At 36.0% G+C, this 22,027-nt stretch overlaps 1 protein-coding gene across 1 annotated transcript; it reads right to left on the bottom strand.

Moving 5' to 3' along the window:
• Window positions 1-290: 290 nt before the first annotated feature.
• Window positions 291-21,890, bottom strand: auh (AU RNA binding protein/enoyl-CoA hydratase). The gene is made up of 10 exons (XM_058789696.1): window positions 21,604-21,890; window positions 21,218-21,285; window positions 20,411-20,498; window positions 18,639-18,725; window positions 18,155-18,247; window positions 16,857-16,913; window positions 3,528-3,715; window positions 3,394-3,444; window positions 1,445-1,492; window positions 291-964 (listed from the first exon to the last, which is right to left on the bottom strand). The coding sequence occupies exons 1-10, from the start codon at window positions 21,800-21,802 to the stop codon at window positions 887-889; spliced, it is 957 nt and encodes a 318-aa protein (XP_058645679.1). The 5' UTR covers window positions 21,803-21,890; the 3' UTR covers window positions 291-886.
• Between the last annotated feature and the right edge of the window lie 137 nt (window positions 21,891-22,027).

The following is a 22,027-nucleotide window of genomic DNA, read 5'->3' on the forward strand; positions in this document are numbered from 1 at the left end:
ATATAGAGTGGTGTATGCATATATAATTTTCTAGTTATACGTTTCCTTGTTTTGAACATTAGCATGAATAAAGCTGTTTTTATGCCAGTGATGACATATATACACATTTTACTGCCTGATATTAAACTAATGAAGAGCAGGATGTAGCTGTAAGATAACTTCAGTAAATACCAGAAGGCAATACTCACTGGAGGAAGTGAGATAACGTTTATATTTCAGTACTTATCAGCATTATCTTGGAGCTTTTTCCATTATGAATGGTTTTGTTGTTGAATGACATGGAGCATAGATACGTTTTAAGGCTTTATTGCATAAATTACAAATATTCATAACACCTTCTCTAAAAACATTACCCTTGGGGCAAAAACTGGGTGGACGTTGATTGGACTGCTTACATGCACGTTTAAAGTGAAAGCAGCTTTGATGCATAACATCAGCGCTGATTCCTGGAATCAACCTACTCAACCAGATTTAGTTTGGGTTATATGCTCCTCAAAGCAGACACATCGTTAATAGAGTATAATGGAGTACTGTGCATTGTAAAAGTTTCCATTTTGTGTTAATTTGAAATGCACCCAATATTATTATTAACAGATGAGAACGAACAATCAAAGACTCTTTATATTACGTAAGGAATAGGTAGAAAGTTCACAATGACAACAAAAGGACATACCACACAAAAAGAAGCTGATCCTCAGGCAAAGGAATCGCTTTCATCTTTCAAACATTTCAGCTCAAATCCCTACAGCTTTTACCATCATCGGGCCCTCAGGGGCCCAGCAGTGCTCCAAACATTTCAGATATGCAACATTCTTTTACGAGACTCGCCAGCAGTGGCAGGCGATTCAGAAGGCAGCTGCTTGTAATTGGCTTGGTTAGGCCACAGTTACTCGCCCTTATAGCGAGGAGGACGTTTCTCTTTGAACGCCTGCAAACCTTCCAGCCTGTCTTTGGTTGGGATCACCTAGGAGACAACAGAGTCGCATATATCAGAGGAACGCTGAAGCTGTGCTTCTTAAGAGCTAAATATAGTGGCTTCCTGAGTGATCTAGGCCAGCGTTCGCTCTCTTCGTGAAGAGCATTATGTCAACACTTGAAGTGGCCGATACATAGACTTATTATATCAAATTAAAGAATTACATCCATTTTTTGATATACTTAATTTCTGGGCATTTTGGCAGGAGAAACAGGAAAGGGAGGGGAAACAGAATTGGGAAAAGACCTCAAGCTGGGACACGAACTCCAGTAAATTTGTCAGAGCGCCGCCCACATGGAAATGACTCTTGAAAGGTTTATTCATCGTTAAAATAAATTACTCAATGTTGAAAACAAATGGGGTTTTTACTTCTGGAACCCAATCGAACAATATAAGAACAATATTTCATACAACAAAATTGTAGTTTGATTCTCAAGATTCATGGAAACATTGATTGTGTAAACATACCTGAGCATAACATGCCTCTTCAATAGCTAATCCGGTCTTCAAATCCACCTGGAACAAATCAACAACATCATTCACCAGTCTTGCGTCATCAGTTGTCATGCGCAAACTGTTTATATGAACCACAATTACTGTATTAGCCGCTAGAGAACTTAAGTCTGAAATGATGACGAATGCGTACACAACACACTTTCTTTTCTCCTTGTAGCTGTGGGAACAAACCATCCAATAAATGTGCAAGATCTCCTCATGACAACAAAGAGACCTACTTTTGTAGGTGACCTCGGCATTTCACAAAAAAGAATAAATATCTGAACCCTTCATTAGAAAAAGAAAATGTCCTTTGGCATTAGCTGCTCAATAGAGCTCTTTCTGTAAAAAAAAAAAAAAAAAAGGTCAGACACGAAGCTATTTTGGGTCTTAGTGAAGAATTGTTTTTTTCAACCCAGGCTCATTGGAAATCACTGTATGTGGCAGCATTTGTGCAAAATGATTTTACATTGCTTCTTGCAGGTTTCACTACTCCTTCAAAGTGAAACTTCAGGTGAGTGGCGCTAAATCAGAATCTGGCAAAGTTTTATTACATTGGTTGTTATACACATCATGGCAGTTCTGAAACAAAATGTCCAGTGATTGGTGATAAAAGTTAATCTGGTGTATAGTGTTTGAAAACAATGCAGCGCCTACACTAAACCTAAACGATAGTATTAACAAAAGCAAATGTGAGATAACAGTAAATTTGCTGAGGCAACCATGCTGTTTTAGATTGCGTCTACAAGTCTTTGAGCTCTTTATCTTGTTCGTGTTTCACGGGACTCGTATAAAAGCACTTCACATCAAAAGTACAATGCTTTACCAGGTGCGCTACTGAGCAAGTTTACTTTTTTAGATAAGCCATACATACGGAGCTGGTTATGTGAGGGAAACAGCAAAATGCATGGGTTCACAAATCATGCACTATGATAAAAGGGTTTTGAGGTCATAACATGGTATTGTGCAAAGAACTGTACGAAAATAAGTCTTTATTTGATAATCCGCCTCTGTAATCATAACTTGTGTGATAAAGGAATAAAATCTGTTGGTGCTTTACTGGCACTAGTATTCATTTTAGCTGGAAACAGCAGTGAATTGTATGTACGTTCACATTTTAGTTTGGGAACCAATTCTCACTATTAACTAACTATTAACTACGACTTTTGCCTCAATAAACTCCTAATTAGCTGCTTACTAATAATTAGTAAGGTAGTTAGGTATGGGGTGGATTAAAGGATCTAAAATATGGTCATGCAGAATAAGCCATTAATATGTGCTTTTTAAGTACTAATAAACAGCAAATATGTTAGTAATATGCATGCTAGTTAACAGTGAGAATTGTTCCCTAAATTAAAGTGTTACCATATCTACACCTTGCAAAAATGCAGGTAGACGCAAATTTTTCCAATGCTCCTATGTTGGCATTTTCCTCTTTTAATGACTTCAACAGAAAAGCTGAGGTCTCCGCTCTGTTAGGTCACTTCCTAAGGGACCTGTGGCCTGAGGGATCTGCGGTGTTGACAGGCCGGCCTCTGGGGTCAAGGTAATGTCATGAAGCAGACTCTCTCTTCGGTATCTCGGATGACAGCTGCACATGACTTCACATACAAACACACTTTCACTGGTAAGCTTATACACGATGAGAAATGAGAGACGTACAGTAGGTAGTACAGCACAGCGGTTTATCTTATGCATCATAGTATGTCTGTTCTGATATGTTTGCTTATAGACAGCACAATATGAAAATAAACATCTTTTCAAATAGAGGAGATAATGTTTCCCTTCTCTTTTTTTTGTGACATGGCAATAAGATTCAGATGTCAACACAGACAGGTTGTGTAAAATATCCTCGCTCTCAAAAGAATACAGCACAAGAAAATAACTTGATTTTTGGCCAGATAAGTCACGTGCAATCTTACCTCTATTCCCTGGTTGATTGCTAACTTTGCCATTCGAACTGCAATTGGCCCCTGCAAGAGAACAATCATCGAAGCTTCATTAGAACAGTGTACACTAAGAAATTCTCTGAATGGACCAACTCAAGTGTTCGTACCTGAGGGATGAATTCACGGGCCAGATCCAGAGCTCGCAGATATGCCGCATCTCCAGTCTTATTCTGCTCCACAGCATGATTCACTAGGCCGAGACTCTTGGCTTCGTCACCGTTCAGCACCCGCGCCGCAAATATCAGCTCTTTAGCTACAGACACTCCTACAGTTCGTGGCAGACGCTGAGTTCCCCCTACAGCCAGAACATGACAAATGTGACCCTGGAGCACAAAAGCAGTCATAAGTAGCTCAGGTATATTTGTAGCAATAGCCAACAATACGTTGTATGGGTCAAAATTATCGATTTTTCTTTTATGCCAAAAATCATTAGGATATTAAGTAAAGATCATGTTCCATGAAGATATTTTGTAAATTTCCTACCATAAATATATCAAAACTTAATTTTTGATTAGTAATAAGCATTGCTAAGAACTTAATTTGGACAACTTTAAAGGCGATTTGTTTTGCACCCTCAGATTCCAGATTTTCAAATAGTTGAATCTCAGCCAAATATGGTCCTATCCTAAGAAACCATACATCAATGGAAAACTTATTTATTCAGCTTTCAGATGACGTATACATCTCAATTTAAAAAAAATGTACCCTTATGACTGATTTTGTGGTCCATGGTCACAAATATGATTCCAAGAGCAAGTTATTCTACTAGACATGTTATTTAAATCTGTGACTGAGAAAATCCCACCTGTCGCAAAATGTCAGTGACTTCTCTTATAAAACAGCATTTTTTTTCATGGTAAACTCTAAAAATAGTTCAATCCAAATGTACTGTTTAGTGTAAAACATGTTGAAGATTAGCCGATAGGCTGTCAGTTCATTAAATGATAAGCCGTTTCCTCTAAAAAGCCATACACGCATAAAAAGTGTTTAAAAACTACAAACATGGCAGATATGCAAGACTTGATTTGAGTGATAAATAATGTCTAACCTGATGAAAAAAAATATTCATTTAATGTTACGCGCATTATATTTCATCTGTAGCAACACTGTGAACTTTTATAATGATACGTTTAAGTCATATTAAGGCATAGTATAAGTAGGCGAATTGGGACGCAGTAAGTGTTTATAAGCGGTATCGCTGCTGTTAATAAGCGCCACCTGCTGGCAGAGAGTGAATCTGCATCTCATTCAGCCCATCTGCTGTTTCTGTTTCGTTCAGATGTTTTATTTAGCATAGTGTCACAAATCTAAAATCAGACCATTCTGTTTTTGCTTCAAATTAAGAAATTAATCAAATTTAAATCAAAAACTGCTAATGCTGCATGTATGCAGCACCTCCGTATGGATTGTGATTGAAATACAGTGGTGGCCTGATTATTAAATGGAAAGAGGACAGGCAAAGCTTTAGTTTGTTTATATGAAGAGATTTATTTTATTTATATTATTTATTTATTTGATTTGGGAATTGTTAGTTGGGGACACTTAATTTCCAGCGATATCATCAACATTGATTGCACAGATACTATTTAAACTACTAAACTGAACTGGATGATGGCATCACTGAATTCAACGATGAACTGCCTTTAACTGAAAACTGAGTGTTTACTGTTGTCCTTTCGCACTATTTAACTATTTGATACTGTTTTGTAAAGCTGCTATGACACAATCTGAATTATTAAAAGCGTTATATAAATAAAGGTGACTTGACTTCAATTTTTTATTTAGTTTTATTTAGTCTTCAGTCTCACATGATCCTTCAGAAATCATTCTAATATGCCGATTTGAAACATTTCTTATTAATGCTGAAAACGGTTCTGTTGCTAAATACTTTTACATTATATAAGAGTGCTTTGCTCTCTTTCCAAACCCCTGCCTTCCAAAAACAAGTTTTCTAATTGGCTGTGTCACATTCTTCTTTTTCTCTCTATGGTGTCTGTGATTTCTAAGGATGCTTTTTGTCAATTTTCCGATTTAAAAAAAAAACTGAATACAACATCTTTCATCTTTAAAGTGTTAGAAATCTACTCATTTGAGCACGTCAGTTCTGATTAGAGCGGTGAAAAGTGGCAAAGAGAGAGGACACAAGAACTGTCTGATCAGCCAAATGAACCATCTGAGAAATGCATGTTTAATTCACAGTTGCAACAAAAGACTGCATCTCAACGGTGCCCCAGTCCACCTCTCCAAAATCCTAGAAACTCTCATGTGATCACTGCTTGTTGCACACATTGAATGGTGCTGGTCTTTCACCGTTGAAAGACAAGCTCTCATGACCTGTTTCAGCATGATACTGACTCACAGAGTTAGAAACACCTGTCTCAGAAAACTACCAAACAAAGCTAATTGTTTTATGATGAGTCTTTAGACTGGGTCTTATAAATGATTGACACAACTTATTGGTTGCACCCATGTTACTAGAAACTTCAGATTAACCTTAACAAGGATCTCAACACGTGCAACTCAAAAGGCAACGAAGGTCACAGGTCAACTTGTACAGAAATGGATGTGATTATGGCCACAGCAATGCAATTCAATAATTAAGTGCTTTGACACAATCTGTATTGTAAAAGCGCTATATAAATAAAGGGTGACTTGACTTGACTAGAGACAGGGAACGGTGTCCTAATCATTTTGTATTCAATTCAACACAGCACAAAAAAGAGAAATCACCAACAGACAAATGAAGGTGAGTGTGTGTCGATGTTTGAAAATCTGAACCTGTCCAACCCCATGAGCATGACAAGCTGTAACAATAGATAGCTACAATCCTATCTATTCAACACCAGGAAATTAACTTCATTGATATCTAGCAAGTATGTTGGAAACATTTTACCGGTTTAGCTACTCTAGGCATGACAAGTATTTGGAAAATTTGATGCATTAAAGTTTTAGTTCAAGGCAAACTGTGCAGTTTTCAATGTTAGAAATACTTCTAATCACACAGCTGATGTAAAGCTGAAGATTCTCTCATTATTTACTGTGAATATTCTCAATTAAAACCTCAATTATGCTGTCATGTTTTCCCCATACGGCTACAGTACAGTTCACAATGAGCAGGGTTGTCAAGTTCTAGGACACAAGCAAGTAAACATCAGATCATATTTAAAAGCAGATCAAATTATATCTGGAATGTAATAAGGATGTTTTATGTGCGCTAGATTTCAGGTCAGTCTGTTCTTCAGACAAATAACGATAATCACGTCTGCATTCCAACTAAAAAAGTGCCACTGGTTCAAAACTGGTTTCCTTATGTGGCATAACTGAATGCAGTTGCGTAAGACAGAGAGCGAGAGATACAGTAAGAGATACAGTATGTAGCCTAAAATGGAGAAAGTTTCTGCGAATGGGAAGATTATCAGTGAATGATTCAAATTTCAGTATGTTGCTCATATTTTCATCTGGCTTCAGAAAAAGAGTACAAGTACAAGTTAAATGGACCAACGTTATGGCTCTTTTATTTATTTATTGTGTTTTCTTGGACATTAATTATTGTTGTAAGGAAAATAGCTGTTTGACACCACAACAAAGGTTTGGATAAACATGAGGGTGATTTAATTTACATTTTTGTGAATTTCTTTAATGACCAAAAAAAAAAAAAAAATAGTACAATATAATACAATAGTATTATAAATATTGATTATTTTATAAAAACAAGTCAAATGCAATAATACCATCATTAACATTAATAATTTTTTTACATTGTTTTATAATTATATTTAATGGGTCACACTAGGTGCACCAAACCAAATCTCCAGGTGCTCTCTCATGAAAAACTTAAGTGCGCAAGTAATTTGTAGGTTGATCTCCTGAAGAGTGTAAACACTGTAGGGCTTTTTGCAAATCCATTTGGTGCCACTATTGAAATCAAGCCACCTTTAACTCAAAAAATTTAAAATCACATTTTGAAGCCTCCATTTATAATGGTTGAATAATTTGGAAATTTGCTGTTTTGGCATCTTACCGCAACTTCTGGGTTCCTTTCACATGAATTCACATAATCAGGCCATCTTTTGACTCAGTTGCACAACTCTTACTCAAGCTCTTGCGTGAAATATGTTTACACATGAAAGCGCAGGGACGTGTTGCATAAGTGCTCACTAATAAAGCAGTTCCCAGCCCTCCACGGGCAACTGCCACCTCGCTCTGGCAAAAAGACACATGAATAAATCATAGTGTTTATGAATCTAGGGCACAGCCGCACCGACTGACTGTCTTTCCAGTTTGACTATATTTCTGTCAGAGCGTTCTTGGACAGCAGCGCAAATATTTCACTGCCTTTATAAGAGTGCGTGACTTCTATAATGTACATACAGACAACCACAATATATAAATACAACTATAAGCAATGATAAGATTTTAGTGCGAGCTTCCCATTTCATTAACCATCAACATGAACTATCAATTCTCAGAAAACAAAACAACAAACAGGTTTGGAAAAACATGAAGGTGACTGTAGGTTGATTTCCTGAAACATTGTAGAGCTTTTAAAATCCGTGTGCAATTTTTGTATTTTTTGCACTTCTATTTGGAAATCAGAAAGAAAAAAAGACACTTTTCTTTAGAAATTTGCCATTTTGGCATGTTGTTGCAACAAGGACAGGTTCTTTTCATGTGAATTTTAATCAACTCATCTTTTGACACTATTGCACACAACTCCCACTTACCGTAAAATACACAATATGGAAATATGCAATGATAACACAGATCTAATTTTATTGCAATCTCATTTCATTAGCCATCAACTGTTTTTAACAAACAAATGTATATCTGTGGCTTTTCAATGGTTTATTAAATATTATGATAATCCCTGATGTTAGAGAAATGCAATAGTAGATCAAATATACATGTTGTAGGTCAAATGTTGTTCCCCATATGAGTGGATTTGCTACGACTAAACTCAATGACTTGAGCCGGTAACAAACAACACTGTTATGCGGCAGAGATTTCGCAAGAAATTCAGGGAAATCCTTGCAACACATCAGTCCTGGCTAGTGAGAAAGTGGCCTTTGCCTTTATACGGCACATTTACAACAACACCACAAAAAAAAAAAAGAAGATTACCAGAAACAGTGTCAACACGCTGAAGAAAGATGGAGGGCAAAGAGTGTGACAGAGGTTAGCTCAGGGTTGTTTTGAAATCGGCAGCAGAGGCTGGTAAGTGTTACACATTGCATTCCAAGAAACCAGAGCGGCCGTCAAGAAAAAGCGTCACAGTCAAACATGTGCTGGAGTTCCTGGAAGGGCTACACAATCCTTGCAGCCTTTAATCTAATCTTGTCCAGTTTGACGGGACTTAAGAAACTCAAAATGCATGCACAAGGCATAAACAGTGCAGTGATCGTTCTTCTACTTTCAAATAATGTGTAAATTTTATGGTTGAACCTTACGGTTTTTGTTCTACATTGGGCTTTTTTGAGCCAATAATAATGGCCTAAATTCTGAAAAGGAACTCATTTCTTTCTACATGCAAATTATGGGTCTCATTAATAAAACTCAACACAATTGTGTTCTCATTCTTATATAAATTGCTACGTTTAGTTCGTTTATGTCACAACATACAAAACAAAAAAACTGTTTATATAGAAATCATTCTGCTTGTGTTTAATGAATGAGGCCCAATGTTTGCAAGCAAATAATCACCTGTATTTATTCTAAAAAAATGTGGTTACACAGTATGTACATTTTGATTGACAGTGTGCACACATTTTTATTTAACTGCTTTAACTGTGCACAAACGCACTTAAAGGTAAAGATATGATTCAAGTGTGTCGATCATGAGAAAATAAAACGTGAACAAGCACATACAAACATCTACTGTAACACTCCCCATTTATCTGGTATCACTGCATTTCACACTATTTAAAAGGTGTGTCAGACTGATGTCATTCGGTTCACAAACAAAAAACACACGTCTCGCATGTCTCTCCTGTTACAGAAGGCCTCTATACTACCTTCTGTTCCTCCGCATTGCACACATAACACACTCATTCCCAGCACAGGACAGGAAGCATGAAGAACTATGAAAATAAACCAGTGAACTCATCTTCCCACAGTATTGCTGCCAATGGATTTTGTGAATTATGACCTCAAGAAAGTTGACCTGAAAATGAAACTTGTCAGTTGATGTATTAGCAGTTAGTTGATGCATTAACTAACGTGAAGTAATGGGACCTTATTGTAAAGTGTGACCCAAAAAAAAAAAATCAACATTCAAGATAATTGTTTTCATTTCTAAAGACATATTACAACTACACTCAGAGGTGTCGCATTCACAGTCCTGTTTTAACCTCCACGTGATTTCATATTTGTTGTGATAATGTGTGGACGTGTGATCAACAGAGACGGTTTAATCTGATCTGTGCAACAGTCCTTCTGAAGAATCTGGGCCAGGCTAAGCAAAGTATACTGTGGTACTGAAAAGTGGGTCAGTGGATCTGTCATTAACTCACTCATACTTGTTTATAATAAGGAATGACTTCACTTACTGTAGAGTTAATCAGTAAGGAGATTTTGATATGTCTTTACTGCTGTTAGATGCCTGGAACTACTTAAAGGGACTGTTCATCCAAATTCTGTCATCATTCACTCACCCTCAAGTTGTTCCAAACCTGTATGAGTTTCCTTCTCCTGCTAAACCCAAAAAAAGATATTTTGAAGAATGCTGGTAACCAAACAATTGATGGTAGCCATTGACTAGTATAGTATTTTTTGGGTACCGTCAATTGTTTGATCATTCTTCAAAATATATTTTTTTAGTAAACTCATACAGGTTTGTACGGAGCCCTTTACAGGACATTGTGAGTGGAAAAAATTCAGGGTGGGAGGAAAAAAAACTCGCAAAACTTTTGCGTTCCCTCGAGAAACTTTGCGTTCCCTCGCAAAACCATTTGAGTTCAGACAAACGCTTCCTGTTTACTTTACAGCTTGCAGTGGTTACAGCTCATATGTTCACAATGGAGCGGTTCATAGAGTTTCTATTTTGAACTTTGACTCAAGTATAAAGAAATACAGTCAGGTTCAAGTTCAAGGCACGGTTTTGGGACATTCTAAAACGCTTTAATGTGGCTTAATGTATTAAAACAGTGACATTAGGACCAAATTCGATAATAATAAATACTAATAAAATTGTTAGGTTTATATTAATAACCTTATTAATAATATTACTATTAATAAAGGAGAATAGCCCAGAATATGAATGCAACGGATTTGGTATTTTTAAATCACCGTTTTCATTATAGCCTACCTTAAGCGTTTTATGAGGGAGAAAAAGCTTAGGCTATGTGCAGGGCGTTGCGTTCATATTCTGGGCTATTCTGCTTAGTAATATTATTAATATTAATAATTTGGTCCTCCAAGTCACTGTTTTAAAACATTAAGCCACATTAAGCGTTTTATTATGTCCCAAAACCGTGCCTCGAAATAAGCACTGACTGTATTACTTTGAGTGCAAGTTCAAAATAAAACTCTATGAACCGCTCCATTGTGAACATACGAGCTGTAACCACTTCAAGCTGCAAAGTAAACAGGAAGCGTTTGTCCGAACTCAAATGGTTTTGCAAGGGAACGCAAAACATTTGAAAAAAATGTTTCCTCCCACCCTGAATTTTTCCCACCACAATGTCCTGTAAAGGGCTCCGTAGGTTTGTACAACTTGAGGGTGAGCAAATGACAACAGAATTTTATTTTTTTGGGTGAACTATATCCACTGTAACCAGATAAACTTAGCTGAACATAAAAAAAGAAAATGCTTGTAGGGATGTGCAAAACTACACATTTTTAAAACCGACTAGCCATTCAGGCAAAACACTAACAACCTATTAAGAAATCCCTGTATAATTAGGTTGGTTTCAGTCTAAAAAACTTGTGTGAAAATTAGGACAAAGAAAAACAATGTACACAGTCTAAAAGCTAAAAGCACAGCATGGTAATTAACACACTTCAGCTAAACATACTGGAACTTAAAAACAACAAAAAAAACAACACCACCTGATCTGATATTTTATCTAATTAATTTATTTATGGTCAGATTTCAAATTTGACAGTTTCACCATGGTCTAAAAAGCATGCATATAGCATGCTTTTTAGACCATGCAATACAAATGGGTTTTTAAAGAATTTTAATTTCACTGTGAAATTTTCAAGAAAGCAGTAGAGGTGACGATTTATTATGAAACCGCACAACTAGGATGGATTAGGATTGAGATACTGTATATTACATCTGCAAATGAACAAAAGTAACTGTCAGAACTGCTAACTGCAAATTGCACATGCAATTGGAGCAAAACAGTAGATCTTACAAACTCAACCTAGATTTACTGGAAATATGTGCCTCAATCTACATTTTCACTAAACTCCAAAAACACACTTATGAAATACAATTTACTGCAATTTACAACAGTTTCCAGCTAAAATATACACTAGAATCAAACGCCATAATGTCTATTCCATTTCACACAAATTATGATTACGGGGGCGAATTATTGATTAATAAACACTTATTTGTGTTATGCTATGACATGATTTCACCATATAGTGGATGTTTTGTAAACAACATTGATGTTTGCATCACATATGCAGCACTGTGTGTGTGGCTTTTCTGACAGTATGCATGCTCGGTATCGCACCCGGTATTACACACTCAGATACAAAGACCTACAACTTCTTTGTTCTTTTATAAATGCTTGAGCGGTCAACATAAATGTGACCCTGGAGCACAAAAGCAGTCACAAGCAGCACAGGTATATTTGTAGCAATAGCCAACAATACATTGTATGGGTCAAAATTATCGATTTTTCTTTAATGCCAAAAATCATTAGGATATTAAGTAAAGATCATGTTCCGTAAAGATATTTTGTAAATTTCCTACTGTAAATATATCAAAACTTTTGATTAGTAATATGCATTGCTAAGAACTTCATTTGGACAACTTTAAAGGCAATTTCTTCAATATTTAGATTTTTTTGCAACCTTAGATTCCAAATATTCAAATAGTAGCTTCTTGGCAAAATACTGTCCGATCCTAACAAATCATACATCAATGGAAAGCTTATTATCTTAATAGATGATATATAAATCTCAATTTCAAATAAATGAACGCTTATGACAGGTTTTGTGTTCCAGAGTCACAAATCCTTCAGCTGGTCACAAACAACATTACCCTTGATGCCATACAACAGTAGACAATTCCCCACATTATACCAGAATTCATATTTCACTTCGTAAGGGCCAAACAGGTTGTGAACTCAAGCGGTGAAGCTGGCTCTGTCCTCTCGAGTCACACCTGATCTTCCTCATTCTAAATAGTGTTCCCACTGCTTCCTCATGACTGGCTTTGTGTGCTTCTTTGGTCACCAATGCCTCATACGCTAGAACTGGAACTGCAGTTTCCTTCTCATAGACGACGCCATGGTATAAACAATATTAAAATCTCCACTGATGGAAGCATTTCTATTGTCACAAAGACTAAGCAGTTAAAGTTTGTTATGATCGGCAAAATCTCAAAGGAAGGCCCAAATCCCGGTCATCCCTGCTCTTCCCCTTTGGCATATTGATGTGTACTGAAGGCATGTGGCCATGTGATTTGTCAGTCCAGGGTGTGAATATTCCTTGCTATTCTGACCCACTATGTGCTGAGTCATTGGAAATGAGCTTCATGCGGTGAAGAGGCTGGCATGATTAAGTCACTCCCATATACTCTTTAATTCAGTACCCATAGCTGGAAATGTTGATTTATCAAACACTGCTCAAACAACTCAAAAGACTTCATGTCGAAAATTGCAATATCCTTTGCAGTCTTGCAATTTTCCAAACGCTACCAATCAAGAAATCTTTGGTAATCAGGGAGCCAATTAAATAATTATCTATGGAGTAGCACGCAAGCATTACACATTATCAACAGAGCTCTAAAAGGCTAAAATGCCCTGACTCAATAAAGCAGAGGGAAACCACAGCAGGTCTGAAGTAATTCAACCAGAAATCAAAGCTCTGTCATTATATACTCAATGGCCCTTTTTCCATACAATAATAGATAGTAATGACCATGGCTCCAAAACCTATACACACAATACACAATAAAAGAACCTTAAGAATCATGAAATGAGAAATCAAATTTGCCTTGATCTTTTGGTATATAAGAGGTCTTTGTACGATTTGTACCTCCTCGTTATAAACAAAGCATTTATTTATTGAAGCTACAAAATACGTCTCGTTTTGGATCTGAGGTGCAGGGTGATGTCACCAGTCGTTTGCATAAACGCTGCCTCCAGAGCAAGACATCGACGAATAGTCTTCTTCTCACCATAGGCCCCGCCCACTGGTGTTCACTCGCTTACGGCTGACACTTGATTACGCTGAAAGCGAGTGTCATGTTGCGTCAAAAGCAACCAAAAACCACGGTGTCATGGAAAGTTCACAAAGAAACATTTGTTGAAAGTGAAGCGGTCCTGGATTTCATAATGCTTCGTCTGGAAATGGCCGTTTTATTTTGATTATGTTGTCAAAACACTCACATGCAATAGCGAGGGGGCACTGATACTGCTTCCTATGCAGTGACGTTAGCCAATCACAACAGTGGCTGATTACTAACAAGCCTTAAAGGACACGCCCCTTAAAAACAGGTCATTTTAGACAGAGGTTCAGAATGAGGGTTGACAATTATAATTTTTCCACATATTTGTTTGTTTTTTTGTTCAAAAAATACTTTATTAACATTATAAGTAAACCTCAAGGAACTTTAAAATAAAATAAAAAAATCCATGTCATGACTTTAAACGTAGTCCTTATGTCTTACATGCATTATTTTTTGAAGGCAGATTGAAAGTTAGGTGGTCATTCACTAAAAAGAGTCTCCTCCTTTACAGACAACTTTTATCTTAATTTTTTTGTTTTTTGGCCATTGTTACAAAAAAGCAGAACTGTAACTGATCCTGTGCTCCAGTAAATAACATTTTTCAGATGTCTACAAAGATGCAACGCTCACATCTTCAGATAACAGGTCAAACAAATTGGTTCAAAACAGCACAACACCGAACCAAAAAACAATTATTGTGCTGACGTCTTCACCACTGTTTTTCCAGGGTCTCTCAGCCTAATAAAGCTCTGGCTGTTGGGCGGGTGCCAAAGCTCCGGTGACCTATTTTCATCCTGAAGACAGAAACCCTCTGGCTGCAGGTCAAGCCTTGAGCGATAACCTCACTGGCAGTCTGGGCTGACACTATATACTGAAACACAGATACTTTCCAACTCAACCACATGTACCTAGATAGGGAACTGGAAAACATGCCACTGGTTTTGCCTTCACCCAACAAATCATAACCATAACAAATCTGTCTGTTGCAGAATAGTCCTGTATCTTATGAGCTACAGTTGCCCCAAAAGTATTTGGGCACTTGAACATTTCTAACTGGCACCTGGTTTGATTTTGGTATCTACTGGTGACATCTGCAAACAAACAACGACATTCTCTCAAAAAATAACATGCATTTTCTTTGCATTTTGGCAATGTTAAGATGATTTTAGTGAACAGATGAATTTAATTCCCTGCAAGTTCAAACAGGTGTAACCAGAGGTGTGGTTTGCCACATTAATAGTTATGTTACATTAAGACAACAACAAAGCATCCACATTCTTTGTCTAGATTTTTTAATAGTATATAATTATAATATATTTTATATTGAATTTGGAGCACAAATCTTTACTATGCAGTTCTGCAACAGTTTGAAAATCTGTGAAAATCACTTACAGGCACATCAGAAATATTTACAGTTCTGCTGCTATTCTAACTTCAGATACAAAGCTACAGTTGTGCTCATAAGTTTACATACCCCTTGCAGAATGTGCAAAATGTTAATAATTGAAACAAAATAAGAGGGATCATGAAAATTGCATGTTATTTGTTTGTTTAGTACTGTCCTGAATAAGCCATTTCACATAACAGATGTTTATATATACTCCACAAGCCAAAATAATAACTGAATTTATAAAAAATGACCCCGTTCGAAAGTTTACATACCCTTGAATCTTAATACTATGTGCCATTTCCTGGATGATCCACGACTGTTGTTCTGTTTTGTGATAGTTGTTCATGAGTCCCTCATTGGTCCTGAGCCTTTTAAACTGCCTGCTGTTCTCCAGAAAAATCCCCCAGATCCCGCACATTCTTTGGTTTTCCAGCATCTTCTGCATATTTGAACCCTTTCCAACAGTGACTGAATGATTTTGAGATCCATCTTTTCACATGGAGGACAACTGAGGGACTCATACACAATGCATTAAGAGCCAGAGGGTTTAGACTTTTGAACAGGATGAAGATGTGTAAATAGCACATCATAAAAGATTATATTTTTTCATTTGGTACTGTACTTAAGAAACTATGATGGATCTCAAAATCATACAGTCACTGTTGGAAAGGGTTCAAATATGCAGAAGATGCTGGAAAACCAAAGAATGTGCAGGAGCTGGGGGATTTATCTGAAGAACAGCAGGCAGTTTAACTGCTCAGGACCAATGAGGGACTCATGAACAACTATCACAAAACAGAACAACAGTCGTGGATCATCTAGGAAACGGCACATAGTATTAAGATTCAAGGGTATGTAAACTTTTGAACAGGGTCATTTTTTTTATAAATTCAGTTATTGTTTTGTCTTGTGGACAACATCTGTTATGCGAAATAGCTTATTCAGGACAGTATTAAATAAAAAAAATAACATTCAATTTTCATGATCCCTCTTATTTTGTAAAAATGATTAACATTTTCCATATTCTGCAAGGGATATGTAAACTTATGAGCACAATTGTATATTTGAAACAAAACAGCAGCTCCAGGAAATGATGCACAGATGTTTTAAAGAAAACATCTCTTTGAATAATAATTTTATTGTGTTCTGTTTTCCTTTTCCTGGCAGTTGGAAGTATTTGGCCCAGTTTGTTATTATGAGATACAAGCTGTGCTCCGAAACCTAGTGAGCTGCCTTATAGGTCTGTAACAATACACACATTTTTTGATATGATCCACAAGTCTCATGATATGATTCAATAAAAAGGGATGCAAAAAGTTTCCAATTAAACTTTACTGAAACACTTGGCACAAACTAAATTTATTTTATTGCCTAAATGACTTGCTGTATACACTGACAATTGCCTGTAAGGCAGCATATTAACAGAGTCTCAGAATGGGTGAATCTTAAATCATTCAGTCATTTGCAGCGAGATCATAGCACTGTTCTTACTCACTGTACACTTTTTATGGCTGATTAGTATTTGAATATACTTTTGGTTCAAACCAATGCAAAAACAATAAAGAAGACAATTGATCACAATTCTTTGATTTTCAGAAGAACTCAGAAGTAATTACAAATACAGACAGAGGCACTTACCAGCGCCCGGGATGATGGCTAATTTAGTCTCAACTAGTCCCATCTTAGCAGAGCTAGCTGTAAAATAGGTCAAAGTGTGGAGAATCAGTTAGACTATTTGATTTCAAAGAGATAAATCTCAGAAGACCCTGAAAAATATGAATGCCTTCAGAAATCACACATTTTAAATCAGGTAAACAGCATAAAATAATCAGGTTTATGATGCATACAATATAATAGATAATAAAAATACTCATACTAACTGTGCTCCAATTAAAAGACACTTTATTTTATCAATAATTAATACTTTACTGATCATTAGTTACTTTCTTGTGACACTGAACAGCACATAAATAAACTGATCAACAAGTGAAATTAGTTTAATTTGCTTTGGGAAAAAAAATGCACAAATGTAACACTTAAATTTCACAAACAAGTTTTGTTTTTCAGCGCATTAAATATAAACCATTCTCACACCTGTCAAAATACTCAAAGGCAGCCAGTTTATTTCACAGTTTGAAACCATGAAAACAATTTCAGAGGCATCTGAAAAGAACACTAAATAATATTCCACATTCATTTTTTTTTTTAAATACTTTGTTATTCTTAAGGCATTCTATAATTTCCACATTTTTTACAGCAGCACAACTTTGAGTCAATGTGCAATTACACTGAATATAAACCTTAAATATCCACATTTGAAAAAAAAAGGAGCCTTGTGTGAAAACATATGGTGTGAAATGCATTTGAAGAAGTGCAGGAGACCTGCTATAGCATCATGCACAGACTTCCTAAATCTAAATCTGGGTGTGAGAGGAGAACGCATGAAAGAAGCCATCTGCTATCTGACAGCGTAATGAAGAAATGTTAATTCACAACACTGAGTGAACCAAGATACACTTATTAAACCATTAAAGGGGTCATGACATGAGAAATCAAATTTGCCTTGATCTTTTGGCATATAAGAGGTCTTTGTACGATTAAAACATCCTGCAAGTTTCATAGCTTAAAACCTCCTCCTCGTTATAAGCAAAGCATTTATTTAATCACGCTCCAAAAACGGCTCGTTTTATTTGTTGGGTTTTTATGTGCAAAAAACTTTATTAACATTATAAGTAAACCTCGAGGGACATATTAAAATAATAAAAGAAAATCCATGTCATGACCCCTTTAAACCATTTTAGGTTGTTGTTGATCCCACACTTGTGCATGTGCCAATAATAATATTCAGTATTTAATTAAAATCATTCATTTTGAACTGAGTGAATCAGCTACAGTGTGTGTTCATATAAACTCATGAGATGAACCACATGTTCTACCTGCCACTCTGATGTCACAGGCAAGAGCCATTTCAAGACCTCCTCCAAGAGCCGCCCCATCAATGGCTGCAATCGTTGGCATGGGAAGAGTACCTAAAACATTTCATCAAATGCCCAATACTGGATTAACCATTAAATGAACAGTGAACTTCTCATATATAAACACTTTTCTGATTTGCAGTCAATTGTTTGTTTTTAATGGCTGAGCTGATATCTAGAAAGCAGGGTTTCCATTGGCTGAAATAATGAAACTGTAATAACAAGCAATGATAGCTAATAGGATGTAAAATACATTACCCATAACTCTTTGAAACATTATCCATCTCTGCAACTGGTATTTACATTGTACAATTACACAATGACCTTAAGCATAATGTGACTGTATGAAATTCGCTCATGGTGCTAACTAAATAAATATTAGCTGTTTGGTTAAATAATGGCAATATCAAATAAATTTGAGGAATACCTATTAAGCTTAACTTACCAAGTTCTGTTATTAGTGTTCTTGCTTTAGTAACAAATGGTCCTACTTCACTTTGCTGCATCTTTGCTCTTTCTTTTAAGTCTGCGCCTGTTCAGACAAACATGCGTTGATGCAAAGTTAAGTTCTTGTGAAAGACATTGAAAAGCGGCCGATTTTAGCTCAAAGATCTGTGTGCTTGAAATAATGAAACTGTAATGACACGGGCATTGGTTGGTACATTCACATTGGTTTGCCTTGTCAAATTTAAAGGCAAGTTTACTTCAATTCTGAACTGGCTGATGCAGTAATGATCAGTTTTAATGAGATGATCTGAGGCCTGCTGCACGAAGCCGGTTTGGGGATTTACTCAGGTAAGTTTGTGTTTAGTTTAAGCAAACACGGAGTTTTCAGGCTCAAGAAGACGGGTTGGTTTTGAGCGGGTTTCGTCAACATGGTAACTTACGCTACACAGCTACCCTGCTCCAGAGCAGGTTTTATTCTGGGTTAGAGATCGCAAACCCAAACTGGACCAATCAGCTGTGAGCAAAGTGACAGATATCAGATGCAATTATTCCACTCCCCCGTATCTCTTGCTACAAATTAAAGCAGTTTAGAGTAGAAAAATTTCAGAGACAAAATTGCCTTTTGCTGCTAATTATTATATTCATATCATATGAATTATAATTATTCATAATTATATATTTAAAAATATTATATGAGCTGGCAAATAATATTAAATTTGCATTTGAATTAATTTAAATATATACAGCCTATAAATAAGTTTCGATCTATAAATCTTTTAAAATGACTAATCAATATGTATTTTCTTTTAAGCTTTTGAATTGTTTGGTTTTGTCGACTCTAAAGCTACTCTGAGTTTGTTCATCTAGCTTCATGCAACAGGCCACTGCTGACTCAGTGACTATGGAAATGTGCTCGAAACATTTATAGACAAAAAAAGTATTTACTATTATCCCTTTAACTTTTTTATAGTGCTGTCAAATAATTAATCGCGATTAATCGCATCCAAAAGTTTTTGTTTACATAATATATGTGTGTGTATACTGTGTATATTTATTATGTATATATAAAGACACATACATACACATATATTTTGAAAATATTTAAATGCATTTACATGTATATATTTATATATAAATATATTTAATATATAAACATAACATACTTTTCTGAAATATATATGCGCATGTGTGTATTTATATATAAATATGATCATATACACAGTACACACACACATTAACAAAAACTTTTATTTTGGATGCAATTAATCGCGATTAATCGTTTGACAGAACTACTTTTTAAATAAATAAGCATGGTTTAAAGCTGCTGTAATATACTTTGCAGATTTCATCAGAATGTAAAAATGCTCTTTTTTTGTGTGTTGAAGTGTCTTTTTATTATGCAAACTGGATGCAAGTCAATGTTCACCAAACTTTCGTATGCAGCAGATGAAATTTTGCATGTACTAGTGTTTTTGCTGTCCCACATTTACATTTGTATAAATGGTATGAAGTTCAGCATCACTACATCTTAATTATGTATGATTCCCAATTCACCATATTTTGAAGGCAATGTTTGTTTTCAGTCTTTCAACAAAAAAGTAACAACTTTATCCACCCATGTACCCAACTTCTCTTGACTTAACCAAAACTGTGTGCAACCAATAATATCATACCAACAATATATGTGGATGTTAGTGTAACCCACACAATCCAATCAAACCCTGTGACGCTGTATACAATTTGCATTAAACAACTTCAGTGGCTAAATACCTGCGCAGAATATTCCAGGCACCATACTGCACAAAACTACAGTAAGCACTCTGTTGTCCCTCTTCAATGAGTCGAGAGCTTCTGACATCTAGCAAAAACAAAACAAATCATAAAAAGGGGGATATTAAGTATGTCCTAGCTCTCATTTGTTATCGCATCAAATCCTAACATTTGTGCCTCAGAGATGATGGAAGGAATTAACAGGGTCCACTGTTGTAAGGAATATTTACATTTATCTAAATATTTTATAATATTTATTTAGCAGACACTTTTATCCAAAGCGATTGAATATACTATTCACCTGTTACCACAACTTAAACAAATGAATGGTTTCAAGTTAAAAACTAATTTACTGATTTAATTAAACATTTAGCTGCAACATTATTATGTCAACATAACTGAAACTTCTGTGTTAATCGATTTCTTAATATAATGGTAAGCTGTATTAATCGAATATAAAACTGAACAGTGGATTTAACAGCATAGGACTGGAGAACAAATGATGAAATGAAGTGATTTAGTAAAGTACAAATTTAGTTCCTTCTAAAGTTATTCCATGGTTGAACAATTTCATTAGAAGTAGTCACAACTCAAAAAGATTGATGCAAACTGTTTTGCGTCATAACATTAGTTTTTAGAGTGTACAGGCAATTCTAAAGTACATCTAAGAATACCATGGTACTTTTGTTAATTAAAAAAAAAATGTCACAATGCTTTTTTTTTTTTTTTTAAGTATTAGGTACTCATGCAGTAGCCATTAGTGATTAACCATTACATTTTGACAAGTAACATTGTAAAAATACTCACCATGGTAACAAGATTTTTGCTGATGGCATTTTTAGATTGAGGGCGATTAATCCCCAAAACAACAATCCCTAAAACACAATAACAGTTACACACAATAAACAGTTAACAAACTGCAAGAAAATGTATGAAAAATCATGACAACTAAAACAGACCCTTGAAGTGACAAGAAAGTCTAATATTAGCTAGGAATATATAATAATATTGAGAGTATTGAGCAGATTTGGCATTTATTAAAGACAAATGACTGACAGCTTCTTGCAGTAACAGGGCACTGAAAGGGTTAAATAATGGGGCATTATGAGAGAAGTTGCCGAGTACGTGTTTGCATTGCATATGAATCCGCTACACAAACTCTGCGGTCTGTCATTCACTATCTCGTGCTCTACCTGAGTCTGCACCGTCCAGGTATCTAACGATAAGGTCATCTCCAGACTTAACGTCGGAGCTGCACAGCCGCACACAATGAGGCGCTCTCTTGGTAAGAAATGCGTGCAAAACACTGTCCGATCTGCACACGCCGCTGATAACGTTTGTTTGAGATCGGAAAGGCTGAAACAGCGCTCTGCACTTCACTAAAGCCGCCATGCTTCAGCTTTCCTCGACTTTCAACTCTGACCTGCGAGTGACGCGCTTGTTTCAGGTCACGTGACCGCGGTTTCTCTGCGGCGGCGGGATTTCTACGCAGTAAGGAGAGCGATGAACTTCAGCATACTTCTTAGATCTTTAGGTAAAATATACAGCCTGTACACAATTCACATGGTAAATTTATAAAGACCTGTGCGCCATTTGTCATTGACATTTAGCTTTACT

Source organism: Onychostoma macrolepis, chromosome 10, assembly GCF_012432095.1.
Source record: "Onychostoma macrolepis isolate SWU-2019 chromosome 10, ASM1243209v1, whole genome shotgun sequence".
Taxonomy (NCBI): domain Eukaryota; kingdom Metazoa; phylum Chordata; class Actinopteri; order Cypriniformes; family Cyprinidae; genus Onychostoma; species Onychostoma macrolepis.

Bases quoted from the DNA above. Each gene is read 5' to 3' on its own strand.
- auh (XM_058789696.1), bottom strand. From the start codon at position 21,802: ATGGCGGCTTTAGTGAAGTGCAGAGCGCTGTTTCAGCCTTTCCGATCT. The intron at 21,286-21,603 runs GTAGAGCACGAG...ATTGTGTTTTAG, and splicing joins CCTGGACGGTGCAGACTCAG to GGATTGTTGTTTTGGGGATT. The intron at 3,445-3,527 runs GTACGAACACTT...GTTCTCTTGCAG, and splicing joins CCCGTGAATTCATCCCTCAG to GGGCCAATTGCAGTTCGAAT.